Below are 25,308 nucleotides of genomic sequence, written 5' to 3'. Positions count from 1 at the left end.
GCCCATAGCCTTGAATGTTATGACGTGCCAAGTTCTCATCCAGGTACTTTTTAAGGAATGTGAGGCAACCCGCCTCCACCACCCTCCCAGGCAGCGCATTCCAGACCGTCACCACCCTTTGGGTAAAAAATATTTTCCTCACATCCCCCCTAAACCTCCTGCCCCTCACCTTGAACTTATGTCCCCTCGTGACTGACCCTTCAACTAAGGGGAACAGCTGCTCCCTATCCACCCTGTCTATGCCCATCATAATCTTGTACACCTCGATCAGGTCACCCTTCAGTCTTCTCTGCTCCAATGAAAACAACCCAAGTCTATCCAACCTCTCTTCATAACTTAAATGTTTCATCCCAGGCAACATCCTGGTGAATCTCCTGTGCACCCCCTCCTGTGCATCTCAGTATTTTTTTTGGAATGAACAATGTCCCCGCCCTTGGTCAACTCGTTACACACAGTTGAGTCTAGTATCTTGTTTGTGTGACATCAGTAGCACAGATGTTTCGGGAAGGGAATGTAAACAGATGTTAATAGTAGCAATCCTTCGGCTAGAAATATGCGGAGGGTTTAATATCGCTGGCACAAATCCTGGGGGGAGGAGTCCGCAGAGTTTAACACCACGATCAGGAATCCCCAGGGGCGACAAGGGGGCAAAGCGTTCACACTTGTTTGCGAGTTGTATCCAATGCACATTGAAAAGCCTTTATGTTTACTGTGTCTTTGCTGACACTGAGTCTTAAGGGACTAATCCGGCACCCAAGATACGGACATCAGCATGTGTCAGTGTGGGAGGAGGAGTTTCAAGGACACTGAAACAGCCATGATGAAACTAATCCTTATTAGTTCTATATTGAATTCCAGCCGTAACTTTTGTTCCATTTTCAAGACGAAACGAACGCCTTCTGTGGATGCTCGAGAATCCGTCAGACCCAGAGAAACAAAAACTTTACCTGCAATTAAGTTTCCAGACTTTTTCGCAAACAGAATTTCTGCGCTTGCAAGTGAAATTGCCAAACTCAGGTGAAACTGACGCTGACTCACCTGCATCCTCAGGTAGTATACCTGTCCCTACCAAGCTTCCCACCCCCACTCGCTATCTAACCGCTAATAAAGCATTTATTAACACCCAGCAAGACTCCCCGGGCCTTACCTTCCCCTTGAGGTCGAGTACGAACACAGCCGAGGCTGACATGATTCTCAGAGCAGCTCAGAAAAGCCAAGTCCCTGTTTCCCGCAGGGGATGTCGCCTTGCTAGGATAGTCTTACTTGTTTCCGTATCCTCCGCGTCATGGACACCGATACCGACAGCTTTATAACTCCAGGGAGCTGGGCATGATCAAATAGTAGCAGCCATCCGTGGATAAATACAGCACATAAACATTCGTATACAGAAGTACTCAACTACATGCACAAGGGAAATTTAGATGCAAAAATAGATACAGAGGCGTAAATATATTATAGATATACAGTTTATACACAGTAATAGTTCTACACACAGACCAATACTGTATACCAATCACAACATTAATCAGAAAATGGATTTCCTTTCCTAACTCTCCACTGCCACTGTCCCTCATCCCCTTCCCTCTCCACCCCTTCCCTGTGTATCCCTCCTCCCCTTCTCTCTGTCCCTCCTCCTCTTCCCCCTCCACCCCACCCTTCTTCACCATTCCCTTCTCCACCCCTACTGGCTGTCCCTCCTCCCCTTCCCCCTCCCCCACCCTCTCCCCTTCCCCTTCCCCACCCTCTCCCCTTCCCCGTTCCCACCCTCTCCTCTTCCCCTTCCCCCACCCCCTCCCCCTCCCCCACCCTCTCCCCTTCCCTCTGTCCCCCCCCCTCCTTTCCTCTCTGTCCCTCTCCTCCTTCCCTCTCTGTCCCTCCCCTCCTTTCCTCTCTGTCCCTCTCCTCCTTCCCTCTCTGTCCCTCCCCTCCTTCCCTCTCTGTCCCTCCCTACCACTCTCCTCCCCTTCCGCCCTGCTTCCTTTCCCCTCCACCTTTTTTTTATTCGTTCATGGGATGTGGGCATCACTAGCTAAATCAGCATTTGTTGCCCATCTGTAATTGCCCTTGAGAAGGTGGTGGTGAGCTGCCTTCTTGAACTGCTGCAGTCCATCTGATGTAGGTACACCCACTGTGCTGTTAGGGAGGGAGTTCCAGGATTTTAATCCAGTGACAGTGAAGGAACGGTGATATATTTCCAAGTCAGGATGGTGAGTGGCTTGAAGGGGAACTTCCAGGTGGTGGTGTTCCCATGTCTCTGCTGCTCTTGTCCTTCTAGATGGTAGTTAGTCATGGGTTTGGAAGGTGCTGTTGAAGGAGCCTTGGTGAGTTTCTGTAGTGCGTCTTGTAGATGGTACACACGGTTGCCAATGTGCATTGGTAGTGGAGGGAGTGAATGTTTGTAGATGTGGTGCCAGTCAAGGTGTCCTGGATGGTATCAAGCTTCTGGAGTGTTGTCAGAACTGAACTTATCCAGGCAAGTGGAGAGTATTCCATCGGACCCCTGACCTGTGCCTTGTAGATGGTGGACAGGCTTTGGGGAGTCAGGAGATGAGTTGCTCGCCACAGGATTCCTATCCTCTGACCTGCTTTTGTGGCTACAGTATTTATATGGATAGTTCAGTTCAGTTTCTGGTCAATGGTAATCCCCAGGCTGTTGATAGTGGGGGATTCAGCAATGGTAATGCCATTGAATGTCAAGGGCAATGGCTAGATTCTCTCTTATTGGAGATGGTCATTGTCTGGCATTTGTGTGGTGTGAATGTTACTTGCCACTTGTCAACCCAATTTTCCAGGTCTTGCTGCATTGGACATGGACTTCTTCAGTATCTGAGGAGTTGTGAATGGTGCTGAACATTGTGCAATCATTAGTGAACATCCCCAATTCTGACCTTATGATGGAAGGTCATTGATGAAGCAGCTGAAGATGGTCGGGCCTAGGAAACTACCTTAAGGAACACTTTCCTACTCAGTCCCTCCTCCCTTTCCCCCCTCTGCATCTTTCTCCTGTTCTGGCAAATATTAACGACTCTGTGCTCTGTTTGTAGAAGACAAGAAAACTCTCCTGGAATTGTGACAACATTTCTCCCTTCCGCAATACTATGAAAACCAGATTAACTCGTTACTGTTCATGAGATGCTGCTGCGGCAGGATGACTGAATTTCAAAACAAACCAACTATGAAGTGCTTTGATGTGACAAGATACTGCATAAAAACAAGTACATATTATTAGTTTTATTTACTGAATGTTAAATGCTGCAGGGAATACACTCAGTACAATGCAATACAATTTCCATCATGTCAATTATTTCAGTTTCAAAATCAGCAAAATCAATCACACAATATTATTACAATGCATTGAAATTATAAACCTTTGCATAGTAATCACTTGTATAAAACATATTTATTTACATTTCCTGAATAAGATCATATTGAAGGAGCTTTGGTTGTCCATCAATTGCTCCTTTAATTAACATGCAACCTCTTTATTATAAGAGTGAGACAGTACACATTTCACATCTTATATTGTTGAGATTTTACAGCTAGGATATAGCAGTGGCACACTGCATTACCGAAATCTTATGCTGTATCAGGACTGCAGCAGTGAGACATCATAATTACAGTACAACAACTGTGTGTTTTTAAAAAACAAGTCTTTTCCAATATGGGTATATTTTCACACAAACACAATTGGGAATGTTTTATGGATGTGGAAACTTGAGTGGTAATCTCACCATTGCCAGTTTATTCTAAATGGCATCAACAGAAATGCTAATTGTTTTTTTGATAGCTGAATTGTTCCATAGAATTGAATCATCTTTATCAGCAGAAACATGACATGCAGAAATGCCCATTTTGTGCCTCTTGAAGTGGCTGAAGAACCCATGAACTGGTTAAGTAATGGCTAATTCTTCATCCCAGTCCCACTCTGACCTTTTTTCTCTTTGGCCACTTACACTGTTTAAATGAAGCTCAATGGAAACTAAAGGGACAGTACTTCATCTTTCGATTGGGCAATTTACAGCCTTCCAGATTCAATATTGAGTTCAACAATTTCAAATCGTAAAAACTGCAGCCATTTTCAACTTCCTTAGATCTTTTCTTTCTTGTTCCATTACCATTCCCTTTGCCCTTACCTCATCATTTCTTTTGCAATATAACCTCTCCTGCCTTCCACCCTATGACAGATCTTCACTGTTGTTCTTTCTTTCTCTCCCTCCTTTTCCTCCCTCTGTATTTGCGTAAAACTTGTTACATCAATAACCCTTGCCAGTCCTGGTGAAAGGTCATCGACCTGAAATATTAACTTTGTTTCTCTCTTCACAGATGCTGTATCACCAGCTGAGTGTTTCCAGCAACTTCTGTTTATATTTCAGACTTTAGCATCTGCGGTATTTTGCTTATGTTGAAATAATGACCAGCTTCAGATGTTGGAAAATTATAGAAATTTAAGCAGAGCAACAGATTTGTGAACCCCCACTGATTGCCTCAGCTATGTCCTCATGTTGGAATAAAGCTATGAAATTAGAAGCCAAATATTTGTGCTTCTGCATGTGATTAACCTCCAAGATTGAAATCAGAAATAATTAAACAGCTTATGAATGGATTTTTAAAATTGTGTTCGTTGTTCACTGTGATGCTTGTAGTAAAAATGATTTCACCTTACTACTTTGATTTTGTTTAGCCTTCTTTGCACATGTAATAATTAAGTTCAGCATCTAATTTTTTTTTTGGCAATATTCGATTTCCCATAGAGTGGAATGAAGCATACAACTAAGTGGCACTTTGCTGATCAACTGCTTGAAGTGCCCCTGGGCTGTCCTCTGTTCACTGATTGAAGTGGCATGGCATAGTTTAAAAGCCCAATGGTAGCCTATTTGGGTGGGTGCTTAGTCTCCAGCCCAGCCTGCTTTCAAAGACAACCTTGGCCTTCCAAAGGCAACACTGAACCAAGGCAGAAAAATCTGTCTGAAAATAATAATCCACCAAAGAACTTAGCTGCTGTATTGTTGAGCTACCTCCAGCAGAACGAGTGAATTGGTTGCTAGCTGAAGTTTAGTTTCCCCAACTGGCAGAATTACAAGTTCTATGTAATTCTGTGTAAGCTCTTTCGGAAAATTCATTAACAAGGTATTAAAAAGCTTTAACGAATAATAGAAGATTTGTAACTAACTTCACTCCCACATATTGGGGAATGGGAAAAGAATGCAAACTAGAGGGATTTAGAGCTTCTGTCTCCAATTAATTTTGAAAAATCATGATCACTCAATTCAATAATTCCTCACTAGCCACTTTTGATATTCTAAAGTATGTCTTTCATCTAGTCCTGGACACCTTTCAAATTTTAACACCTTCAATACCTTATTAGCGTAAACACCATGCACCTTCATTGTTTGTAAAGCTCTTTAGGATACCCTAAGGTCCTGATACATGCTATAAAAATGAAAATCCTTTTTTCCCTCATCCACAAACATTTGAAGACTTCCTTCATTTCCCTCTGTGACTATTAGAATGAACCATAGGAACAAGAGTATGCCATTTAGCCCCTCGAGTCTGTTCCACTATTCATTGAAATCATGAGCTGACCTACGACCTAACTCCATATATCTCACCCTTGCTGCATATCCCTTAATATCATTGATTATCAAAAATGTTTCAATCTCAGATTTAAAATTAACAGTTGATCTAGCATCAATTGCCATTTGCGGAAGAGAGTTCCAAACTTCTACCGCCCTTCATATATAGCAGTGTTTCCTAATGCCACCCCTGAAAGGTCTGACACTTATATTTAGACTATGCTCCCTAGCCTTAGACTTCCCAACTAGCAGAAATAGTTTCTTTCAATTTAACCCTTCTGTTTCCCATAATATCTTGAAAACTTCAATCAAATCACCTCTTAACCTTTCTAAATTCCACAGAATACAACCTTAGTTTCTGTATTCTCTCCTTGTAATTTAACCCTTAGAGTCCAGGTATGCTACACTCCTTCCAAGGACAATAGGTCTGGTGCCCAAAATTACTCCCAGTGCTCCAGGTGTCATCTAACCAGGGCTTTGTATAGCTGTAGCATGACTTCTAATCCCTTGTATTCTAATCTTCTAGATATAAAGACTGAGTTTCATTTGCCTTTTTGATTATTTTTCATACCTGTTCATGCCATTTTAAAGATGGAACCCCTCAAGTCTGTTTGCACCTCCTCTTTTCCTATTAGTCTTCCATCATTTAGAAAGTCCCTGTTTTCTTCTTTTTAGGTCCGGAGCAGATGATCTCACATTTATCTATGTTGAAATCCATTTGTCACAGTTTTGTCCATTCGCTTAATTTATGAATATCTCTTTGTAGCTTTATGCTTCCATCTACACTGCTTGCAGTACTGCTTATCTTTGTGTCATCAGCAAATTTGGATATATGCCTTTCTATCCCATCATTTAAGTCATTAATAAAACCAGAGAATAATTGAGGCTCTAAAACAGATTCTTGTGGGTTACCACCAATCACATCCTACCAATTAGAGGAGCCCAAAGCCAAAAAGCCAAAAAAGCTTTGCAGATGGATTCCATCTGAAATGGAAAACAGTGAATGCTGGAAACAAAAAAGTGGGATGATCCAAGCTGAAGAGAGAAGACTACCCAAGTTGCAGAGTGAGGACACCGCTGCCAGAAGTGTAATCTGATTAAGAATCTAATTCCAAAATGTTAACATACCTTGCTCTGAAGAAAACTGGGGAGATGACTAAGCTCTAAAGTTGCTAGATTCAGTGTTCATACCAGAGATCAAAGATGAAACACTGTTTTTCAGCCTTGTGTTGAACTTCATTGAAACAGTGTCCAAACTGGAGCATTAGAGTGGGATTGTGGGGAGAGAGTTCAAATGCCAAGCCACATGGAGGTCTCAAAAACATCTGCAGACAGGTCAGAAGTTCAACAATGCAGTCATCCAATCAGTGCTCAATCTCCTGATCGTACAGGAGTTCTCACCATGAGTGGCAATTGCTACGTGCATGAATTAGAGAAAGTATGTTTGAATTGCTGTATTGTGTGGATTAGTATTTGGGTCTCTGGTCAATGTTGTGGGAAGAGGTGAAGGTACAGGCATTGAATCAGCTGTGGTTGGAACCTTGGTGATCAGAATGTTAGCTTGCTCTTTGACCTTACAGATGCTGATGAATCTGCTATCCATTTTCAGTATCATCTATTTTTATTCCTAGGTCCAAAGTTGCAGATTTATTTCTTTATACATAAACAGTGGAGAGAAGTTTTGGTGAATTCCAATGACATTGAGCAATATCTAATCTAAAACAATGAAGAGAGGGAAAAGACTTGGAGCCTCCTTCAATTAAGTTGACTTTTTAAAAAATACATACCCTGTACAACAGAATGGTTTGGAAGAGTTTGAGCTGGTAGGACCTGTTGATTTCTGTTAAATGGAAACATGCATCTCCTGCTCATCGTCTGCTTTCACTTCTGTCTGAATATAATTGTCCTCAATGTATCCATCATCTTCCTCCAGACCTGGATACATAGTTCTATCCCTAATGTCCTCCATCTCACTATTGCGTGGCATGTTCACACTAATTGCATCACGACTGGTGCCATCTTGCTCTGGTAGTAGCTGGTGGCTGTAGCTGGTGAGGTATTTGTGAAAGAGTTTAAATTTCGCACCAATAGCAATCAAGGCTGAGAAAGTGATAGCAATTACCAGAGCCGCAACAAGATACTGCCATCCCTTGCCTCCTTCTTTTGATGGTGCATCTGAAGCTGGAAGTTTCAATAAAATAATGTCAATTAAATATTAAACTACATACACGTCAATCAATATTTATGTACTCACTTTAGAGAAAAATTTGTACTAACTTAACATGAATCCATGCAAACTGTACAGAATATGACAAACATTGAGTACAATACTGCTGAGTATAGTGGTGAAAGTCTGCATGTGAGATATTTAGATCTATATACAACATATTTGTTGCCAAATATGAAGAAGTTATGAACAGATGGGAAAATTGAATTTGTCTCTCAACATCTTCATGCCTCTACCTACTCAATAAGATTTTGTGAATGTTTTTTAGCCACAAATTACAACAAAAGTGTAGAGGCAAATTTACTGGTCACCTTTCAGTCAGTTCAGTCTAATTGTCAATTGGGCCAGTGATAGGTGGAGGCAAAGAAGAGATTGCCAAAGATAGAGGGCCAGTGATAGGTGGAGCCAAAGAAGATCTTTGGCAATCCCTTCTTTGGCTCCACCTATCACTGGCCCTCTATCCAGCTCTACCTGTCCCACTTCCATCCTCTACCAGCTTATATTTCACCTCATTTCTCTATTTCCTTAGTTCTGATGAAGAGTCATACGGACTCAAAACGTTAACTGTCTTCCCCTCCGCAGATGCTGTCAGACCTGATGAGTTTTTCCAGGTATTTTTGTTTTTGTTTCAGATTTCCAGCATCCGCAGTATTTTGCGTTTATAAATGTTAGCCCTAGTCCATGGATTCTCAGCATTCAGTTTTTGGCTAATAGGAGACTTGGGGCGGAATTTTCCATTTATGAGACTATGTACAGTGATGGGCAGTTTCAGCAGTTCCCACCCCACTGCTTGGAATAGTGGGAACTCACACCCAAATCCATGCTTGGAAGCTCATTAATTATGCACAGGCAAGAATTGGACCAAATTGCCTGGTGGATTGGGAGCCAATTCGTCCACCCGCTGTCAACTGGCAGGCTCGAAGGTCCAGGCGCCATACTTAAACATCTGTCAAACACATACATCTCATTCCCTCTAGTCCACCTGTCTCCAAGAGACAGTTACAGATGTTTTCCAAGCACAAGAAGGTGGCCGTAAGCCTCAAGAAGAACGCAGCACCCAGCTTCACCCACCAGGCCCTTGAGGCCTTGATCAGAGGAGTGCGGGCACAGAGTCATGTCCTATATCCCAGGGTTGGCACCATGGCACCAGGGAGCATACCAGCGTCACCTCTCTGGCCTGGGAAGTCATCACACAGGAGGTCAGCGCGGCTGGCAACTGTGCACGAAATGCCATCTGGTTCAGGAAGAGGATGAATGGTCACATCCCCTCTGCCAGGGTAAGTCATCCTTCAACTTCCTTCAATATCAAACTCTCATCATGGCATCATGCACTCAAATGGCTACTCTCTTCAGGGATCACACAACCATTAGCGGGGGACACATATCGTTCTATCACGGAAACTTTTATACCACCACCATCCTATCTATAATGTTACTCACACTCCATCCTTTGGACCTTCTTGGGGGGGTGGGGGGGCGGGGGGGCGGGGGGTGCTCACCACACACAAGGAATATGCATCCCAGCCAACCTCTGCTCCATCCCTTCTCATCACATGTCTTTTTTTCTCCTTCATACAGGCCAAGCTGGCACGCAGTAGGCGCGAGAGATCACAGACCAGGGGAGGGACAGCCAAGATCATTGCCCTCACTGAGTTTGAGGAGGCTGCAGTCGAGCTGGCTGGGGAGGACAGGGATTGCTCCTGTGGGGAAGGGGGATCGGCCTCTCCTAGAAACTTTGTATGGATCACATCATCAAATCCTGACAATCACAGTGAGTCACGTGCAGTCTTATATTGCTCATGCTCATCAGCTGAAGCCCTGTTCTCTATTTTCTAGGCGCCAGCAGATGGAGGACCACGAGACAGCCCAGCATAAGTCTGAGCCCCTAGGCCACACCTGAAGATGAAGCTGTGGAAGAACCATCACTGCGCTCACCCACACCCTCCACCAGCTCAGAGACACACAACTCGGTGGGGTACAGCTGTAGATTAGGCTCGGGGTCACTTTCTGGGGAACGCCTCACTGACACGTCCCCAGAGCAGTCTGAGGCAGGGACAGCCCAGGTTTCCGGCACTCAGAAGGTTGCTGGAGAACAGCCAACCACTCAGTCTGAGTCAGGTGACGATCCTCTGGCCTGCAACTCAATACTGGAGATGCAATGACAGGCGGTGGAATATCTTGTAGAAATTTTACAGTCACTCAGAAGGCTAGAGCAAATGATGGAGGAGTCCATCCGCATTTTGTCTGATGTCGTAGGCCAACATGTGAGCATCTCGAGGCCACCATGGAAAGGTTGGTGACCACCGTGGAGACCTTGGTCCAGTGGGTCTTGCCGGATTTGCACTTGGCCCTGCACTCCATAGCCCCACACCCTGGTGGGCACTAGCAAGATGTAGACAACATGGGGACTTGACCTCCCACCAGGGGTACCACCTCTTCACGGAGTCAGGGCAGCGTGCTCAGGCACCCCAGGGGCCTTCTTTCAGGACACTCCAAGGGTGTGCAATGCTTACAGCCCCTCTGCCTGTGACCCCATCAACTCTAGTTTCTCTGGCCACTGGGGGCACGCCTGCCCCCGAGCAGGAGACCCTTACCAGGCCGGGACCCTCCAGGTTTCCAACCACCAGAGGACGTCCGACAATGTCATCACAGACATCAGGATGTAGCGGTCAGCAAGGCTGCCTCCACCTCTGCTGCAGATGTCAGGGCTGCACCCACGTGCAGCGGTAGAGTTAGGAAAGTTAAGAAATTTTGAAATCACTTCTGGGTCATGGGTGTGCTACCACCGTAAAGAAATTGCACTTTAGATGTGAATGTTTTGGTCAACTGAAGACATTGTGATTTTATACATTGGACTTCTCTTAGGTGGATGGTTAGCCATCCTCCCACTCAGTGACAGTGTGCCACTGTCAGGTTCACATTCCTGTGATGTCAACCTTAGTTGAACTAGTCCCTGCACCTTGTGTGATGTCAAGGAATACCATTGAGTGAGGGTAGCTCACCAGCATTGATAATCTAGTGGCATTTGTGTCTCCTCAGTGGTAGTAGCAGAAGACAAGACATGTATTGGAGGACAAGATCCCTAGCCATGTCCTCAACTTTGTGGCAGCAGTGTTTGCATTATTAGGTGACAGAGAAGGCTTCAAGTCTTCTCTCACAACACTCTTGTTCCTCAGCGAACTCTCAGTTCCCAGAGCGAGCGCATTCATAGGGCACTGTGGACCAAAGCAAAGATCATGGCCTGGCGATTCATGAGGCCGGAACATGCAAGTGTGAATGCAGGACTCGTCCTTGCTGCAAGTGGTTGGACATCCCCTGAGATGAAAGAGAATGTCATTGAAGGCTAGGACAGATGTGGCCATATTCCCTCAATTAACTTTACTTCCCCTGGAACCTGTCATCAATTAAAGTACCAAAAGCACATTTCCCAGGTCTTCCTTCCTCCATCACAACAAAAACAGAAAATGCTGGAAAAACTCAGCAGGTCTAGCAACATCTGTGGAGAGAGAAACAGAGTTAACATTTCGAGTCCATATGACCCTTCTTCAGAGCTGAAGAGAAGTGGAAATATGATGAGATTTATACTGTTAAAGTGGGGTGGAGCAGGTGGAGCTGGATAGAAGGCCAGCGATAGATGGGGACAAAAGATGGATTGACAAAGATGTTACGAACTAAAGGACAAAGGGAGTGTTAATGGTAGTGGTTAGTGCTAAAAAAGGTGCTGATATTGGCATAAACATTAACTCTGTTTCTCTCTCCACAGATTTCTCTCTTCAAAGATGCTGCTAGACCTGTTGAGGTTTTCCAGCATTTGCTGCTTTTGCTTCAGATTTACAGCATCCATAGAATTTTTTTTTATTTTCCTTCCTCCGTGGCGCGATTGCGTTCACGCTGACCCTCCAGCAGTCTCCTAAGGCTCCTGGGCCTCCAGATCTTCAACCTCCAATGAGCTCTCATCCTCCTCCATTTCAGCATCTGGCAAGGGATCACCTCTTTGCATTGCTAGACTGTGAAGGGCACAACACACCGCAATGATGCAGGAAACCCTGTCAGGAGTGTGTAGTAGTGAGCCATCTGAGCAGTCCAAATGTCTGAAGCGCAATTTCAGAGGCCCTGTGGTCTGCTCTATAAGGGAGTGTGTGGAGCTGTGAGCAGCGTTGTACCTCCCCTCGGAATGACTCTGAGGACGATACATCAGTGTCATCAGCCAGCGTTTCAGTGGGTACCCCTTATCCCCAAGCAACCATCCTTATAGATGTAGAGGCCCTCGAAAATCTTAGGCACCTAGGAGTGACTCAGCATGTGGGAGTCATGGCAATTCCCAGGGTACCATGCACAAACATGCAGTATGTGCTTTTGGTGATCACACACCAGTTGTACATTGATGGAATGGTAGCCTTTGCAGTTTATAAATATTCGGGCCTGCTGCCCTGGAGCCTGTAAAGCGACATGGATGCAGTCTATTGCACCCTGCATTCTTGGGAAGCCTGAGATGGTGGCAAAGCTGGTGAATCTCGCAGCCTAGCTATCTTTGATCAGAGCAAACCTGATGTAATGATAGGCCTTCCTGTAAAGGGCAACTGTGACCTCCTTTATGCATCAATGTGTTGCGGACTGAGGGATGCTGCACAGGTCCCCTGTTGATCCTTGGAAAGACCCAGAGGCAAAGAAATTGAGCGCTGTGGTCACCTTCAAAGCCACTGGCAGGGGATACCCTCCAACTCCATGTGGTGTCAGGTCTTCACGAAGAATGTGGCATATGTGATGTACCAGAGCTCAGGACAAGTGCAGACGTGCACAGCATTGTCTCTCAATCGTTTGTAAATAGGAGACTCTTCTATAGTATATCCTAGGTCTGGCGATCACTTCTGTTGTCTGGGTCTCTCCTCCTGGCTCCCCTTGACTATGTCCCTCAGGCAGAGCCTCCTGCTGGAGCTGCACTCGGTGTCACCTCCCCCTCCTTCACCTATTCCTTTGCATTAGGACTCTGACAAAGGCAGCATTGAGCCCTGGATCTATTTGTGCTTTTGCCTTCTCTCTGAAATGAAACATTGTAGACATTAATGATGAAAGGGTCAAGAAAATGAAGCTCAAATATGAAACAAATGGAAAATGTAAAGGTCTATAGTTTTTCATGCCCTACCTGCATGGTGGCTGATGCAGCCTTTTCCCTGATGTGCTAGCACACACATCGAAGTGAACAAAATGGTATGCCAGATATGTAACATCTGGAGCCCTGCATGAGATGAGTGACCCAACCTAGTTCTGTGCTCCATAACTGAGATTGCTAACCTACCCTCGAAGTTTCCTAGACATCACTAGGAGATTCCATAAAAGTCAAAGAAAAGCACTAGCAAAATAGAGCCTTCAATAAATAGATAAAACAGATTATATTTTGTGGGCCTGATATGCTGGCATCACCTGAAGGAATGTTTAGTGATGAAAGTTTGCAGCAAGCAACAGCAGCCAAAATGGCTGCATCTTCCACTGACTAATTGTTGCCTTATTTCATATTGTTTTATGCACTCCCAAGTAATTTATCCAATTAGGTGGGTAGCTTGCAATAAGATTGGACTCCTTTATCAAAATGAGAATGTCCTGTACAGCAGGTAGACATGTAAGTTATTTTCATGACCTTTACTCTGCCTCTACAATAACATGATATCTTTCAACCTTATGTGTTTTTACCCAAGAACAACCAGAACCAGCCAGATTGTTCAGCAAAATTTACAGCACATCCTGACAGAAGATATTTACTGTGCTAGACAATAACATTAGAGGGAGTTATCTGAAACTCCCTTGCCTAGAGTGTAATCACAACAGGGAGCACATGTAGAGCATGACGTCTAGCTGAACAAGTGTTGCCAACCTTCCAGGATTGGTATGGAGTTTCCAGGAATTGAAGATCAATCTCCAGGACACTGCTGTGGGGAACCCTGGAGAAAAATCATCAGGACCTTTAAAAATACTTTTTTTAGTCATTTTCTTTGAACATTTCTCTTTACCAGATATAAAAATATTGAACATGGGGAGAAAAAAGACTGTTTGGCTGACAGTCAAGCATTGTCCAATTGCGTAGCAAGTCTTTTTCCTTTCCAATTGCCATGGGAAAACAGTGTGTTTTCATCCTGATGAATGGCTGGAGTGAGGGGACAAGTGATGCGATGAGAATAACCAGGAATACAGTTGGCAACCCTAACAGCCGAATGATATCCTAGACCTAAGTCAATAACAGAGTGTGTAGTTAGTACAGAAGTCAGCAGGATTACCTTCAAATTGAGTATCGTGTAACACCACTGTGTTATATGCTCAAAGTTATAGCACAGTATTGAAGGAAGGCTCAGCAGGGTGGAAACATAAATAGATCATAGAATTTTACCTCAGACAAGGAGGCTATTCAGCCCATCACAACTACCACAGTTCTCTGTAAGTACAATCAAATTTGTCCAAATCACATATTAATTTACTTGCCTTCTAAAATCATTATTGATTCAGCTTCCTTCCAGTTTCTGGAAGGGCATTCTACCTCTTTACAATCCCAACATTAAAAAAAATCCCTTCAACCTTTCCTTTCATTCTTTTCATGGAAATCCTAAATTTATAGTGATTGGTTATTGAATCTATGGCCTATCAGTGCAAGTTTTCTCTATCTACCTTCCAAAAATCCTTAATTTTGAATGTCTCTTAGCTTTCTTTGTTTTTACAAGAGTCTCAATTTCTCTCCTCCATGCTCTCAGCTAAAGCCAGTCATGCCAGATATCTTCTGAACCTTGTCCATTGTCTTCACATCCTTCCTAAAATAGGACACCCAAAACTGGACTTCATATTCGAGCTGACTGCTTTCCCTATGATTTGCACAGAATGAACTTTACCTCTTTCCTTTGGCACTCTTATGACCCCAGGTGCTACAAGGGTGGAAATGATTCTGTGTTTTAAAAAGCTATAACAGGTAGTGTTCAACTGTTTCTTTTTCCTGCTTTCAATTCTGAAATTATGGACTTAGTTGTAAAAGTCAAGTTGCAAACAATAGATTGTTGAAGGTAGCATCAGCACACTAAGTGAGTGCACAATTTTTTATCACATGGTGTATTGATAAACCACAAAGTTGCAAGCATATTACACTGCAGTCATACGGAGTTTTCCGTGCCTTTTATATTATTTGAAATTAATGGGCTAAATCCTATTTAAAAGCCTAAAGTACCCCAGGGCTTATTTTCACCTCTGCCACTTGAATTAAACCTGGTGGAATAGAGTGATTGGCCATTATAGATTTGACCAGAGTTTCATTTCCTTTGAAATTGATACCAGCTGGTACTGCTAGCTGCTGGAACATGTTTTCCCCCTAGTGGCGAAGTGAACATAATAAAAATGTAAGCAAAGCACCGTTGAGACATTTCCGAGTTGGGATAACTGGGGCTCTGGAAATGCCAGTCCGGAGCCCCTTCCAGGAACTATGTTCTACCCCAGTATCTCTGCACAACCCGACTGCCATAGTAAGAATAGTAAGAACTAACTAACTGGGAATGTATTTCAAGCTATTGATGATTGTCATCTGTTTGATAGAAAGAAGACCCAGTTCAGTAAGATGCATGTAGGCAGCACCTCCCTTCATCTCCCAGACTCAACTGAGTGAGAGGTTTGCCCGCAAAATATCCAGGGACCCGTCAACAAAGCTTGTGGTTTCAGGCTTATTGTTAACTGTTTTGACAATTACAATGTGCCATTGTACTCTCCTGAGTATCACGTAACAAACTGTGTAGCAACTTCACAAAGGATTTATTAAACAAACATATATTTTAAAAAGACAAATTCAGGGTCAGCAGAGACAGTAAGCAAAGTAATCTTCAAGAAGGAATTCAAAATATTAAAAAGCAATTCAGAAAAGGGAGGCAAAAAATGCTTTGAATTATGAGGGGAAATAAGCAGGAAGTCTCAGCAAAAAACATTGGTTCCAATAGTTTCATATCACATGAACAAAAGAAATAGGAGCATAGACAGAAAAGTAATTACTGTAGACTGAATTTTCTTAATTGACCATTGTACCCAATTGTTGTCACTGCAAAATAAATTAAGTCACACAGACATGAACTTACACAAATGCAGCAATCATTGGAGGAAGAGTGTTAAATCTATAGATTTGAAAGAGAATATGTGCAGTGCATTCATGTTGGACAACAAATGCTTTTTTTAAAATCAGGTTTGACCATCTACTTAGCTTCAGATTCCTCATACATATTTCTAATGCTGCAGGGTTTGTAAAATGTGCAACAACAATTTCAAAATGGTGAGCATGCAGGAAAAAAGGTATCACTTATAATATTACAGAGTAAAACTTCAAGAACAGATCCAAAAGCTGGTGTTCAACTACTGATTTTTCTTCCTCTTTCTGAACTATAGCCTTGGTGTTCAAAGTGACGGTGCACCCAATAGGTTGCTACAGGTAGTTTCAACCAGGTAAGTGAGTGTATAATTTTACCACATGAAATACTGTTAAACCACAAGGTTGCAGTATTTTTACACTGCAATTATACTAAGTCTCCAGTGTCTTTTATATTATTTTAAGTCATGGGATAGATAATTTGGGGCAATAGTGTAAAATGCATAAAAACGAGTAGGCAGCTCATTTGACATCCCTCTATTTTATTTCCATCAATTTTACCAGGTCCAGCTAGGCTCGATTAGTACATTGAGCTCCCCAGTGGCCTGCAAAGATCCACCTGAAACTGTACTGCCTGCATCCCGTCCCACACTAACTCATGCAGCTGCTGCCACTGACCTTCCCTCATCCCATTATCTTTTGTCCTTGCCAACTTCCAGTGGCTCACCTTTCCCTAGTATATTGAATTCAAAAACATTATCTGTGTCTACAAATCCTCCACAAACTGACTCCCTTCTAATTTGACATTCTCCTCCAAGCTTATATGTCAGCAGATACCCTCTGGTCTTCTGTCCCTGGTCCCTTTTGCATACTCTCCTCTGTTGCATTTTGATCACAGAACCTTTATCCCATATTTTAGAAAGTCTTCCCTAAACTTCTTTGTCTTGTTATCTCTATCCTTTCCCTCAAAAACCCTCTTCAAAGCTAACTTTTTTGACAATTGCTTTCAATCACCTTTGCTAACTTTTCTCCTATAGTACTACTTATTTTTCCCCTCTGTGTAGTATTTGGTACATCATTGTTAAGTTAAAGGTAATTCATATATCCAATTTGCTGTTGAAGAATGCAAACTTTTGATGAAATGGCTGTAAATACAAACACCATATATACAGAAAAATAGCCATTTAATAAAATGCATAGCTTTAATAAACCCTCTTGCCTGAATGTGATACTGCAGCTCATCGTCGATATGCACTTTCAGTTGGTAGAGTTAATGAGAAATGGAAAACTGGGGATTACTTTGCAATATCCTCATTCCGATATGTTATTCATGCTTAATAAAGCTAATGCATTTGTGGACCCAGAGGTCCCAATTTTCTAAATCTCTTTAACTCATTTACTGCTGGCAGGCCATTCCTGAAAATTGAAATATTTAAATATTAAAGGGGAAGCTAGGAAAAAATTCTGGAGATAGAATATGGAAGGCTTTGGGTCAAACCAGCATTGAAACAGAGTCAATATTATTAACTCCCAGGTGGTGAAGAAGAATATGTATTACACCTGGTAAGTCATTTAAAGGAAATAGATGCAGACTTTTTGTGCTCAATGTCTCACCTTTCTCATGTGACAGACAATAATGATACAAACACAACTAGATATATCATGCAAACATTCTTGAGAAAATGTAAAATAATTTACAAAGATTTCTGCTGAAGCTCATGACTTACTCTGATTGGTGACAGCTGCGACTGTGAACGCTGAAGTTACTGAATTCACAAGGCGGCGAAATCTTTTAGACGTTTCTGAACAGGACACAGGCAAGAGGTCCAGATTCAGCAAGTTCTTTCCGTGGAGGTTAGACGGGAACATGCACTGTATCTCCTCTGTATGGTCTGACAGGAAGATGGAAATACTTTCACAATAGAATTTTTTTCTGCATATTGAGGGCCACAACTGCAGTCATTTTACTTCTATACACGGGCAACTAAATGATGTGTTTGTTAATGCAGTTAACAAATTGGCAGGAGCATTCTGTGAAGTACAAAGTCACAAGGCTGATATGATTTATGCTATTTAGACTTATCAAGTACCACTTTACTCACAGGAGGATATCAGCATTGGCTCAGTAGTAGCAATCCAAATCTGAAGATCAGGAATATTAGGTCCATACATTGAACAGATTTGAACAGGAAATCCAGATTGATTTTTCATTTCATGTGGGGCCTTGCTGTGCATGAATTGGCTACCGTATTTGCCTATACGACAACATTAATTTAGGTGTATGTCAATGCCTGTCACGGCCTAAGGGCATGAAGGATGCTTACATAGAGGCTAATTTCGTTTTGCAAAATCATAAATACGTTGTCAATGCTAATAAACAACAGAAATCTCCCCCTGCACCCCATGTTGTCATATTGTAGAGCTAAAAAAGACATTTAAGCAGAATCTATTGAGAGTTTATTAGCTAAAATGGACTTGATTAGATCAAGAAGTTGTACAAGAACAGAGCGGAAAGGATGGCATTTTTATAAAAGAAAGGATTGGACAGAGATCGGCAGCTCTGTTTGGCTGTGCCAAGGCAATGTTTGATAGTTCAGTGACGTGAGTTAAATCAAGATTGGCTGTCATGCTGTGGACAAAGGTACAACTGACCAGTGTGCATGGTGAAAGAAAGAGCTTTTACAACCTCAGGATGTCTCAAAGTTCTTCACAGCCAAGGAAGTACTTTTTGAAGTGTAGTCACTGTCGTAATGTAGGAAACATGGCAGCCAAATTGCACACAGCAACATGCCACAAACATCACTGTGATAATGATCAGATACCTCAACGAATGGTTCGATGAAAGGTTATTGAACTGGAATGTTAATCCTGCTTTTCCCTACACAGACGCTGCCTGGCTTGCTGTGTATTTCCAGCACTTTCTGTTGTTAATTCAGATTTACAGCAACTGCAGTATGTTGCTTTTGTACCACACAATATGCTTAAAGTATTTTTTTTATTTGTCTTCGTGTCGCTGGCTAGGCCAGCATTTATTGCCCATCGCTAATTGCCCTTGAGACGGTGGTGGTGAGCTGCCTTGTTGAACCACTGCAGTCTGTGTGATGTAGATGCACCCATAGTGCTGTTAGGGAGGGAGTTCCAGGATTTTGACCCAGTGACAATGAAAGAACAGCAATATATTTCCAAGTCAGGATAGTGAGTAGCTTGGAGGGGAACTTCCAGGTGGTGGTGTTCCCATCTATCTGCTGTCCTTGTCTTTCTAGGTGGTAGAGGTTGTGGATTTGGAAGATTCTGTCGAAGGAACCTTGGCAAGCTGCTACCCTACATCTCATTGAGGGTACACATTGCTGAATCTGCACTGGTGGTGGAGGGAGTGAATATTTAAGGTGTTGGATGGGGTGCCAATCAAGCAGGCTGCTTTGTCATGGATGGTGTCAAGCTTCTTGAGTGTTGTTGGAACTCCAGCATCCAGGCAAGTGGAGATTATTCAATCACACTCCTGACTTGTGCCTTGTAGATGGTGGATGGACTTTGGGGAGTCAAGAGATGAATTACTTGGCAAAGAATTCCCAGCATCTGACCTAGTCTTGAAGCCACATTATTTATTTTCCAGTCAATGGTAACCCACATAATGAAGGATTCAGCTAAGCTAACGGCATTGAATGTAAAGGGGAGATGGTGAGATTCTCTCTTGATGGAGATAGTCATCACCTGACATTTGTATGGCACTAATGTAGTTGCCACTTATCAGTCCAAGCCTGTTACCCAGATCTTGCTGCATGTCTGCACAGGCTGTCATATCTGAGGAGTTGTAATTAGTATTTAACTTTGTGCAAACATCAGCAAAAAACCAAAAAGGGAAGGTCATTGATGAAACAGTTGAAAATGGTTGTTTCTAGGACACTACCCTGAGGAACTCCTGCAGTGGTATCCTGGGGCTGAGATGATTGGCCTCCAAGAACCACAACCATCTTTCACCTGATTCCCATTGATTTCAATTTTGTTTGGCTCCTTGATGCCACATGCTGTCAATTGCTATCTTGATGTCAGCTCTTTTGTCGGACCAAGGCTGTAAAGAGGTCAGGAGACAAGTAACCCTGGTGGAACCCAAACTGAGCAGGTTATTGCTGAGTAAGTGCTGCTTGATAGCATTGCTGATGACACCTTCTATCGCTTTGTTGATGATCAAGAGTAGACTGATGTGGCGATCATTAGTCAGATTGAATTTGTCCTGCTTTTTGTGTACAGGACATACCTAGGCAATTTTCGACAATGCCTGGCAGATGCAAATGTGGTAGCTGTTTTGGAAAAGCTTGGCCGGGGTGGGGGGAACTAGTTCTGGACCACCAGTCTTCAGTACTATTGCTGGAAAGTAGTCAGGGCCCATAGTCTTTAAAGTATCCAGTGCCTTCAGCCATTTCTTGCTTTCACATGGAGTGAAAAGAGTTGTTTGAAGACTGGCATTTACAACGGTGGGGACCTCAGGAGAAGGCTGAGATGGATCATCCACTCAGCACTTCTGGCTGAAGATAGTTGCACATGTTTCAGCCTTGTCTTATGCACTGACATGCTGGGCTCCCCAATCATTGTGGATGGTAATATTTTTCAACCTCCTCTCCCCATTAGTTGTTTAATTGCCCATCACTTTTCACGATTGAATGTGTTAGGACTGCAGCTTGATCTGATGCATTTGTTATGGGATTGCTTAGCTCCATTGATTGAGGGATAACTTTTTTTTCTTCATTCTTTCATGGGATGTGGGCATCACTGGCAAATCCAGCAGTTGTTGCCCATCCCTATTTGCCCTTGAACTGAGTGGCTTGCTAGGCCATTGCTGTGGGCAGTTTAGAGTCAACATGTAGGTCAGACGGGAGCAGGACCCTTCCCTAAAGGGCGTTAGTGAACCAGACGGATTTTTACAACAATCAGTGATAGCTGTCATGGTCACCATTACTGAGACTAGTTTTAAAATTCCAGATTTATTAATTGAATTTAAATTAAAATATATTAAATTAAGTTCAGCTGCTATGGTGGATTTTGAACCTGTGTCCTCGGAGCATTAGTTTGGGCCTCTGGATTAGTAGTCCAGTGACATTACCACTATGCCACCATCTCCATGTCATTGGCCAGCACACTGGGGAGACCTCTACTGCTCTTCGTCCAATATGTGCGGTAGGATCTTTTACATTCACCTGAAGAGGAAGACAGGGCTTCGGATTAATTTATCATCTGAAAGATGGTTCATCTGACAGTGCAGCACTCCCTCCTTTGGGCGCTGAAGTGTCAGTCTATTTTTGTCCTCAGGTTTTGGGAGTAGGCCTTGAAGCCATAACCTCTGACTCAAAGGTAAGAGTGCTACTGGCTGACCCCAATTATGGATTAGCAAATGATTGCCATTGTTGTGCTGGATTCAGCTAGTGTTAGTAACCAGTTCTGGACTATGAACTATGTGCTGCTAACAGCCCTGTGTCATGGAGACCCCAGCTGTGGTCCAGCCTGATTCTAACAGCCATGTGTAATGGACTGTGCTGAAATTGGAAGTGTGTTTTATACTGCAGTCTAGGATAACACTCAGTGGGTCACTGTAACCTAACACACACAACAGTGAACAAATGTGGATGGATCAGCCATATGTGTTACAGGCTGTCTAATATTTCCATTGAAGCGGGCCTTAAAGAAGATGGCTGACCTGACCTATTGTCTTTTCAAAGGGCAAGTTAGGTTAAAATTAGTCCCTCCATTCTATTCTGTAATAACTAGGCTCAGATTGACAATTCAGTGTCTTGGCAGATCCCTGAGCACTTACCTGTGAGCAAGACCCTCTGAAACTGAGCTTAATTTGACAACCATTAATTACTTACCAAGATGTAGCTTCAGCCATTTCTGTAGTGGGTACAGCGTGCAATCACAGACCCAAGAATTTCCTTGCAGTCGAACCTCATGTATTCCTTTGAATTTCTCTAACATCTGGATGGGGACTGTGGTCAGCTTGTTATTGGCTAGGTCCAACGTCGACAATGCCTGCACATCACTGAAGAACTGAGGTGCTAAGGCCTTTATTCTGTTATTGTTCAAAATCAGGATCTTCAAATTCAAAAGACCTTTGAAGGCCTTGGGGTGGAGCAAATTAATATTGCAGTTACTCAGATCCAATACCTTCAGCATCTTCAGGCTTGTAAAAACCTCAGGGCTCAGAGTTGGGATGTGGTTATTCGAAAGATTGAGGAAGACCAGATTCCTAAATGCCTGCAGTCCTCTACTGTTTTCAAGATCAGTCGCATCCACTGAATTGTATGATAAATCCAAACTGGTTAAATTGGTAGGAAGATCTTTTGGCACTCTTGTAAGATTCCTTCCAGTGCAAATTGCTGACTCCTGAGAAATATATTCAAAATCTTAATTTCTATTACATCATTTCCACAACTGAAATACAAATTTTCAAATTTGGCAATATTGACTACAGGGTCATTTATATTGATTTGAAATAATCTACCTGATGTCCTAAACAGTTATGATAATGTTTCAGCGCTTCTCAGAGTTAAGCTACCAGGTAGAAATCACTTCACGTAATAAATTACCATATACTCGTAACAGTAACTATGTTCGCTTCTGTTTTGTTGGTAGTTATCATGATGCTTTATATATTAACTTCACAAGGGGTCTGAAAGTCTTTGGTCCCTTTCCACCAATTGTCTATTCCTGACTCCATAGCAGTATATTATAGCAGCTGCTCTTGCCAATATGGGTGTATCTTGGATACCTACTAGAGGAAGAGGTTGTGCAACTGGGAAACCAGAGAGTCACTTGGCAGTCACTTGCATATCAAAAAGTAATCCACTTTCTTTATGGGAGGGCCAACTAAGAAATGACAATGGATGTTCCTATCAGGACCTTGGTCTGGAGACCTGTGTTACCCCGACTTCTACTCTTTCCACCATAAGAGAAAATTGTCAGCTGCCAAAATCTGAGGCAAGGGTTTGCAAATTTTGGACTGGGATTTCACCCATTGATCTGGGTAAATTTGCCATTAGTTAATGATGCTTTGTGGACTGGTTTCAATAAGCTGAATGATCAATTTCAACAACTTCAAATCATAGTGAAGAAACCATTAAAGACAGGAAATTGTATGCACTCTTGCCCAATGTGTTCTATATTCAAAGAAAGGCTTCTCACCTGTCCATGATGATTTCAATCTGCATCTCAGCACCACTTGCCCACTCTTCTCCAAATTCCTTCTCATTTCTCGCCTCTCCTTCCACATATTCTCTCCTACCCTTATTCACACCCATGTCATCCTAACCTTGCCATCTCCCCTAGTCTCTTTATTCTCTTGCTTTATTTCACAGGCAAATATATTCCTAACCACCTCATTGCATTCTTCACCAGCTGCATTCCTCTATCCCACATCCTTACAAGTCTGCTCTGGACATTATAAATGGCTCCTTATATTTCAAATAGGCCATTATCATCCCCTTCTCAAAACTAAACCACTCTCTGTCCTTCCGTTTGTGCAAAGAGGAGAGGAGAGTGCGAGAGGAGGACCCTGGAACAGTCAGTCAGCAGCATAATTCAGTTAGATTTAGGATAGTTATGGAAAAGGATAAGGTTGGGCCAGGAATAAAAATTCTAAACTGGGGAAAGGCTAATTTTACTAAGATGAGATACAATTTGGCCCAAGTGGACTGGGGGCAGCTACTTGCAGATAAAACTGTGTCAGGGCAGTGGGAGGCATTCAAGGAAGAAATAGCGAGAGTACAGGGCAAATATGTTCCCATTAAAACAAAGTGGTGGGGGGGAGGGAACCAAGTCCGGTGAACCCTGGATGTCAAAAGAAATAAAGATTAGGATTAAGAAAAAAAGAGAAGCTTATGGCAAATACCAAGGTTCTCAACATGGCAGAGTCCCGAGAGAAGTATAAAAAGTGCAGGGGGAGCTTCAAAAGGAAATTAGGAAAGTTAAGAGAGTGCATGAGAAAGCATTGTTGGGTAGAATAAAGGAAAATCCAAAGGGTTTTTAAAAATACATAGAGAGCAAGAGAATAACTAGGGAAAGAGCAGGGCCAATTAGGGACCATAGAGGTAATCTGTATGTGGACCCAGAAGACGTGGGTACAGTCCTCAATGAATACTTTGCATCAGTCTTCAGAATGGAAAAGGGCAATGCAGGTATAGACATCAGGGCGGAGGACTGTGAAATATTAGATGAGGTTAACATAGAGAGAGAGGTACTAGCAGGTTTAGTGGCCCTAAAAGTGGATAAGTCCACAGGCCCAGATGAGATGTATCCCAAGCTGTCAAGAGAAGCAAGGGAAGAGATATCAGGGGACCTGGCAGTAATTTTCAAATCCTCTCTGGCCACAGGTGAAGTGCCAGAGGACTGGAGGACTGCTAACATTGTCAGTCAGTCTAACCTCAGTGGTGGGGAAGTTACTAGAAAGCATTCTGAGGGACTGAATATATCTGCTCTTGAAGAGACATGGATTCATCAGGGATAGTCAGCATGGATTTATTAAGGGAAGTTTGTGTTTGACAAATTTGATTGAATTTTTTGAGGAGGTAACCAGGAGTGTTGATGAGGGTAATCCATTTGATGTGGTCTACATGGACTTTAGCAAGGCTTTTGATAAGGTCCCTCATGGCAGACTGGTCAAGAAAGTAAGACCCCATGGGATCCAAGGCAAAGTGGCACATTGGATCCAAAATTGGCTGAGAGGCAAGAAGCAGAGAGTGATGGTGGAGGAATGTTTGTGACTGGAAGTCTGTTTCCAGTGGGGTTCCGCAGGGCTCAGTGCTGGGGCCCTTGATGTTTCTGGTGTACATAAATGATCTGGACTTAAATGTAAAGGGGATGATCAAGAAGTTCAAAGATGAGACGAAAATTGGTAGGGTGGTAAATAGTTGAGGATAGCCATAAACTGCAGGAGGATAGCAATGAACTAGTCAGGTGAGCAGAACGGTGGCAACTGGAATTCAGCCTGGAAAAGTGTGAGGTAATGCACTTGGGGAGGGCTAACAAGGCAAGGGATTTATCTATGAATGGTAGGACCTTGGAAAATACTGAAGATCAGAGGGTCCTTGGTGTGCTTTTCCACAGATCCCTGAAGGTAGCAGGGCAGGTAAATAAGGTGGTTGAGAAGGCATATGAGATACTTGCCTTTATTAGCCGAGGCATAGAATACAAGAGCAGAAAGGTTATACTAGAGCTGTATAAAACACTGGTTAGGCCACAACTGGAGTACTGGTCACCACAATATCAGAAGGATGTGATTGCACTGGAGAGGGTGCAGAGTAAATTTACCAGGATGCTGCCTGGGCTGGAGGGTCTGAGTTATTGAATAGGCTGAGTTGTTTTTCTTGGAGTAGCGAAGGTTGAAAGGGGACCTGATAGAGGTGTGTAAGATTATGAGGGGC

General features: G+C 43.0%; 2 protein-coding genes and 1 long non-coding RNA gene across 4 annotated transcripts in view; 1 reads left to right on the top strand and 2 right to left on the bottom strand.

Moving 5' to 3' along the window:
• Positions 1-1,379, bottom strand: part of LOC121289020 (AP-1 complex subunit mu-1-like) — a 51,986-nt gene extending 50,607 nt beyond the window's left edge. Inside the window, exon 1 of the mRNA XM_041207913.1 lies at positions 1,148-1,379. Within this exon, the coding sequence (XP_041063847.1) occupies positions 1,148-1,189 (42 nt within the window). The 5' untranslated portion in view covers positions 1,190-1,379. The remainder of the gene's footprint in view (positions 1-1,147) is intronic.
• Positions 666-4,662, top strand: LOC121289022. The gene is made up of 2 exons (XR_005945479.1): positions 666-1,050; positions 3,045-4,662. It is a non-coding gene; the product is annotated as an uncharacterized LOC121289022 (long non-coding RNA).
• A 93-nt stretch (positions 4,663-4,755) lies between these two features.
• The window catches only part of c16h1orf210 (chromosome 16 C1orf210 homolog), a 45,097-nt gene continuing 24,544 nt past the window's right edge, over positions 4,756-25,308 (bottom strand). For both annotated transcript variants that reach the window (XM_041207914.1, XM_041207916.1), the window contains exons 3-5: positions 21,760-22,273; positions 17,626-17,790; positions 4,756-7,754 (exon numbers count right to left, since the gene is read on the bottom strand). In XM_041207914.1, coding sequence (XP_041063848.1) covers positions 7,417-7,754; positions 17,626-17,790; positions 21,760-22,273 — 1,017 coding nt within the window. In that variant the 3' untranslated portion in view covers positions 4,756-7,416. The remainder of the gene's footprint in view (positions 7,755-17,625; positions 17,791-21,759; positions 22,274-25,308) is intronic.

The sequence above is a fragment of the Carcharodon carcharias genome, chromosome 16, assembly GCF_017639515.1.
Source record: "Carcharodon carcharias isolate sCarCar2 chromosome 16, sCarCar2.pri, whole genome shotgun sequence".
NCBI classification, from domain to species: domain Eukaryota; kingdom Metazoa; phylum Chordata; class Chondrichthyes; order Lamniformes; family Lamnidae; genus Carcharodon; species Carcharodon carcharias.
Note: the sequence above shows the minus strand (reverse complement) of the source record. Positions and strands in the feature narration are given on the sequence as shown.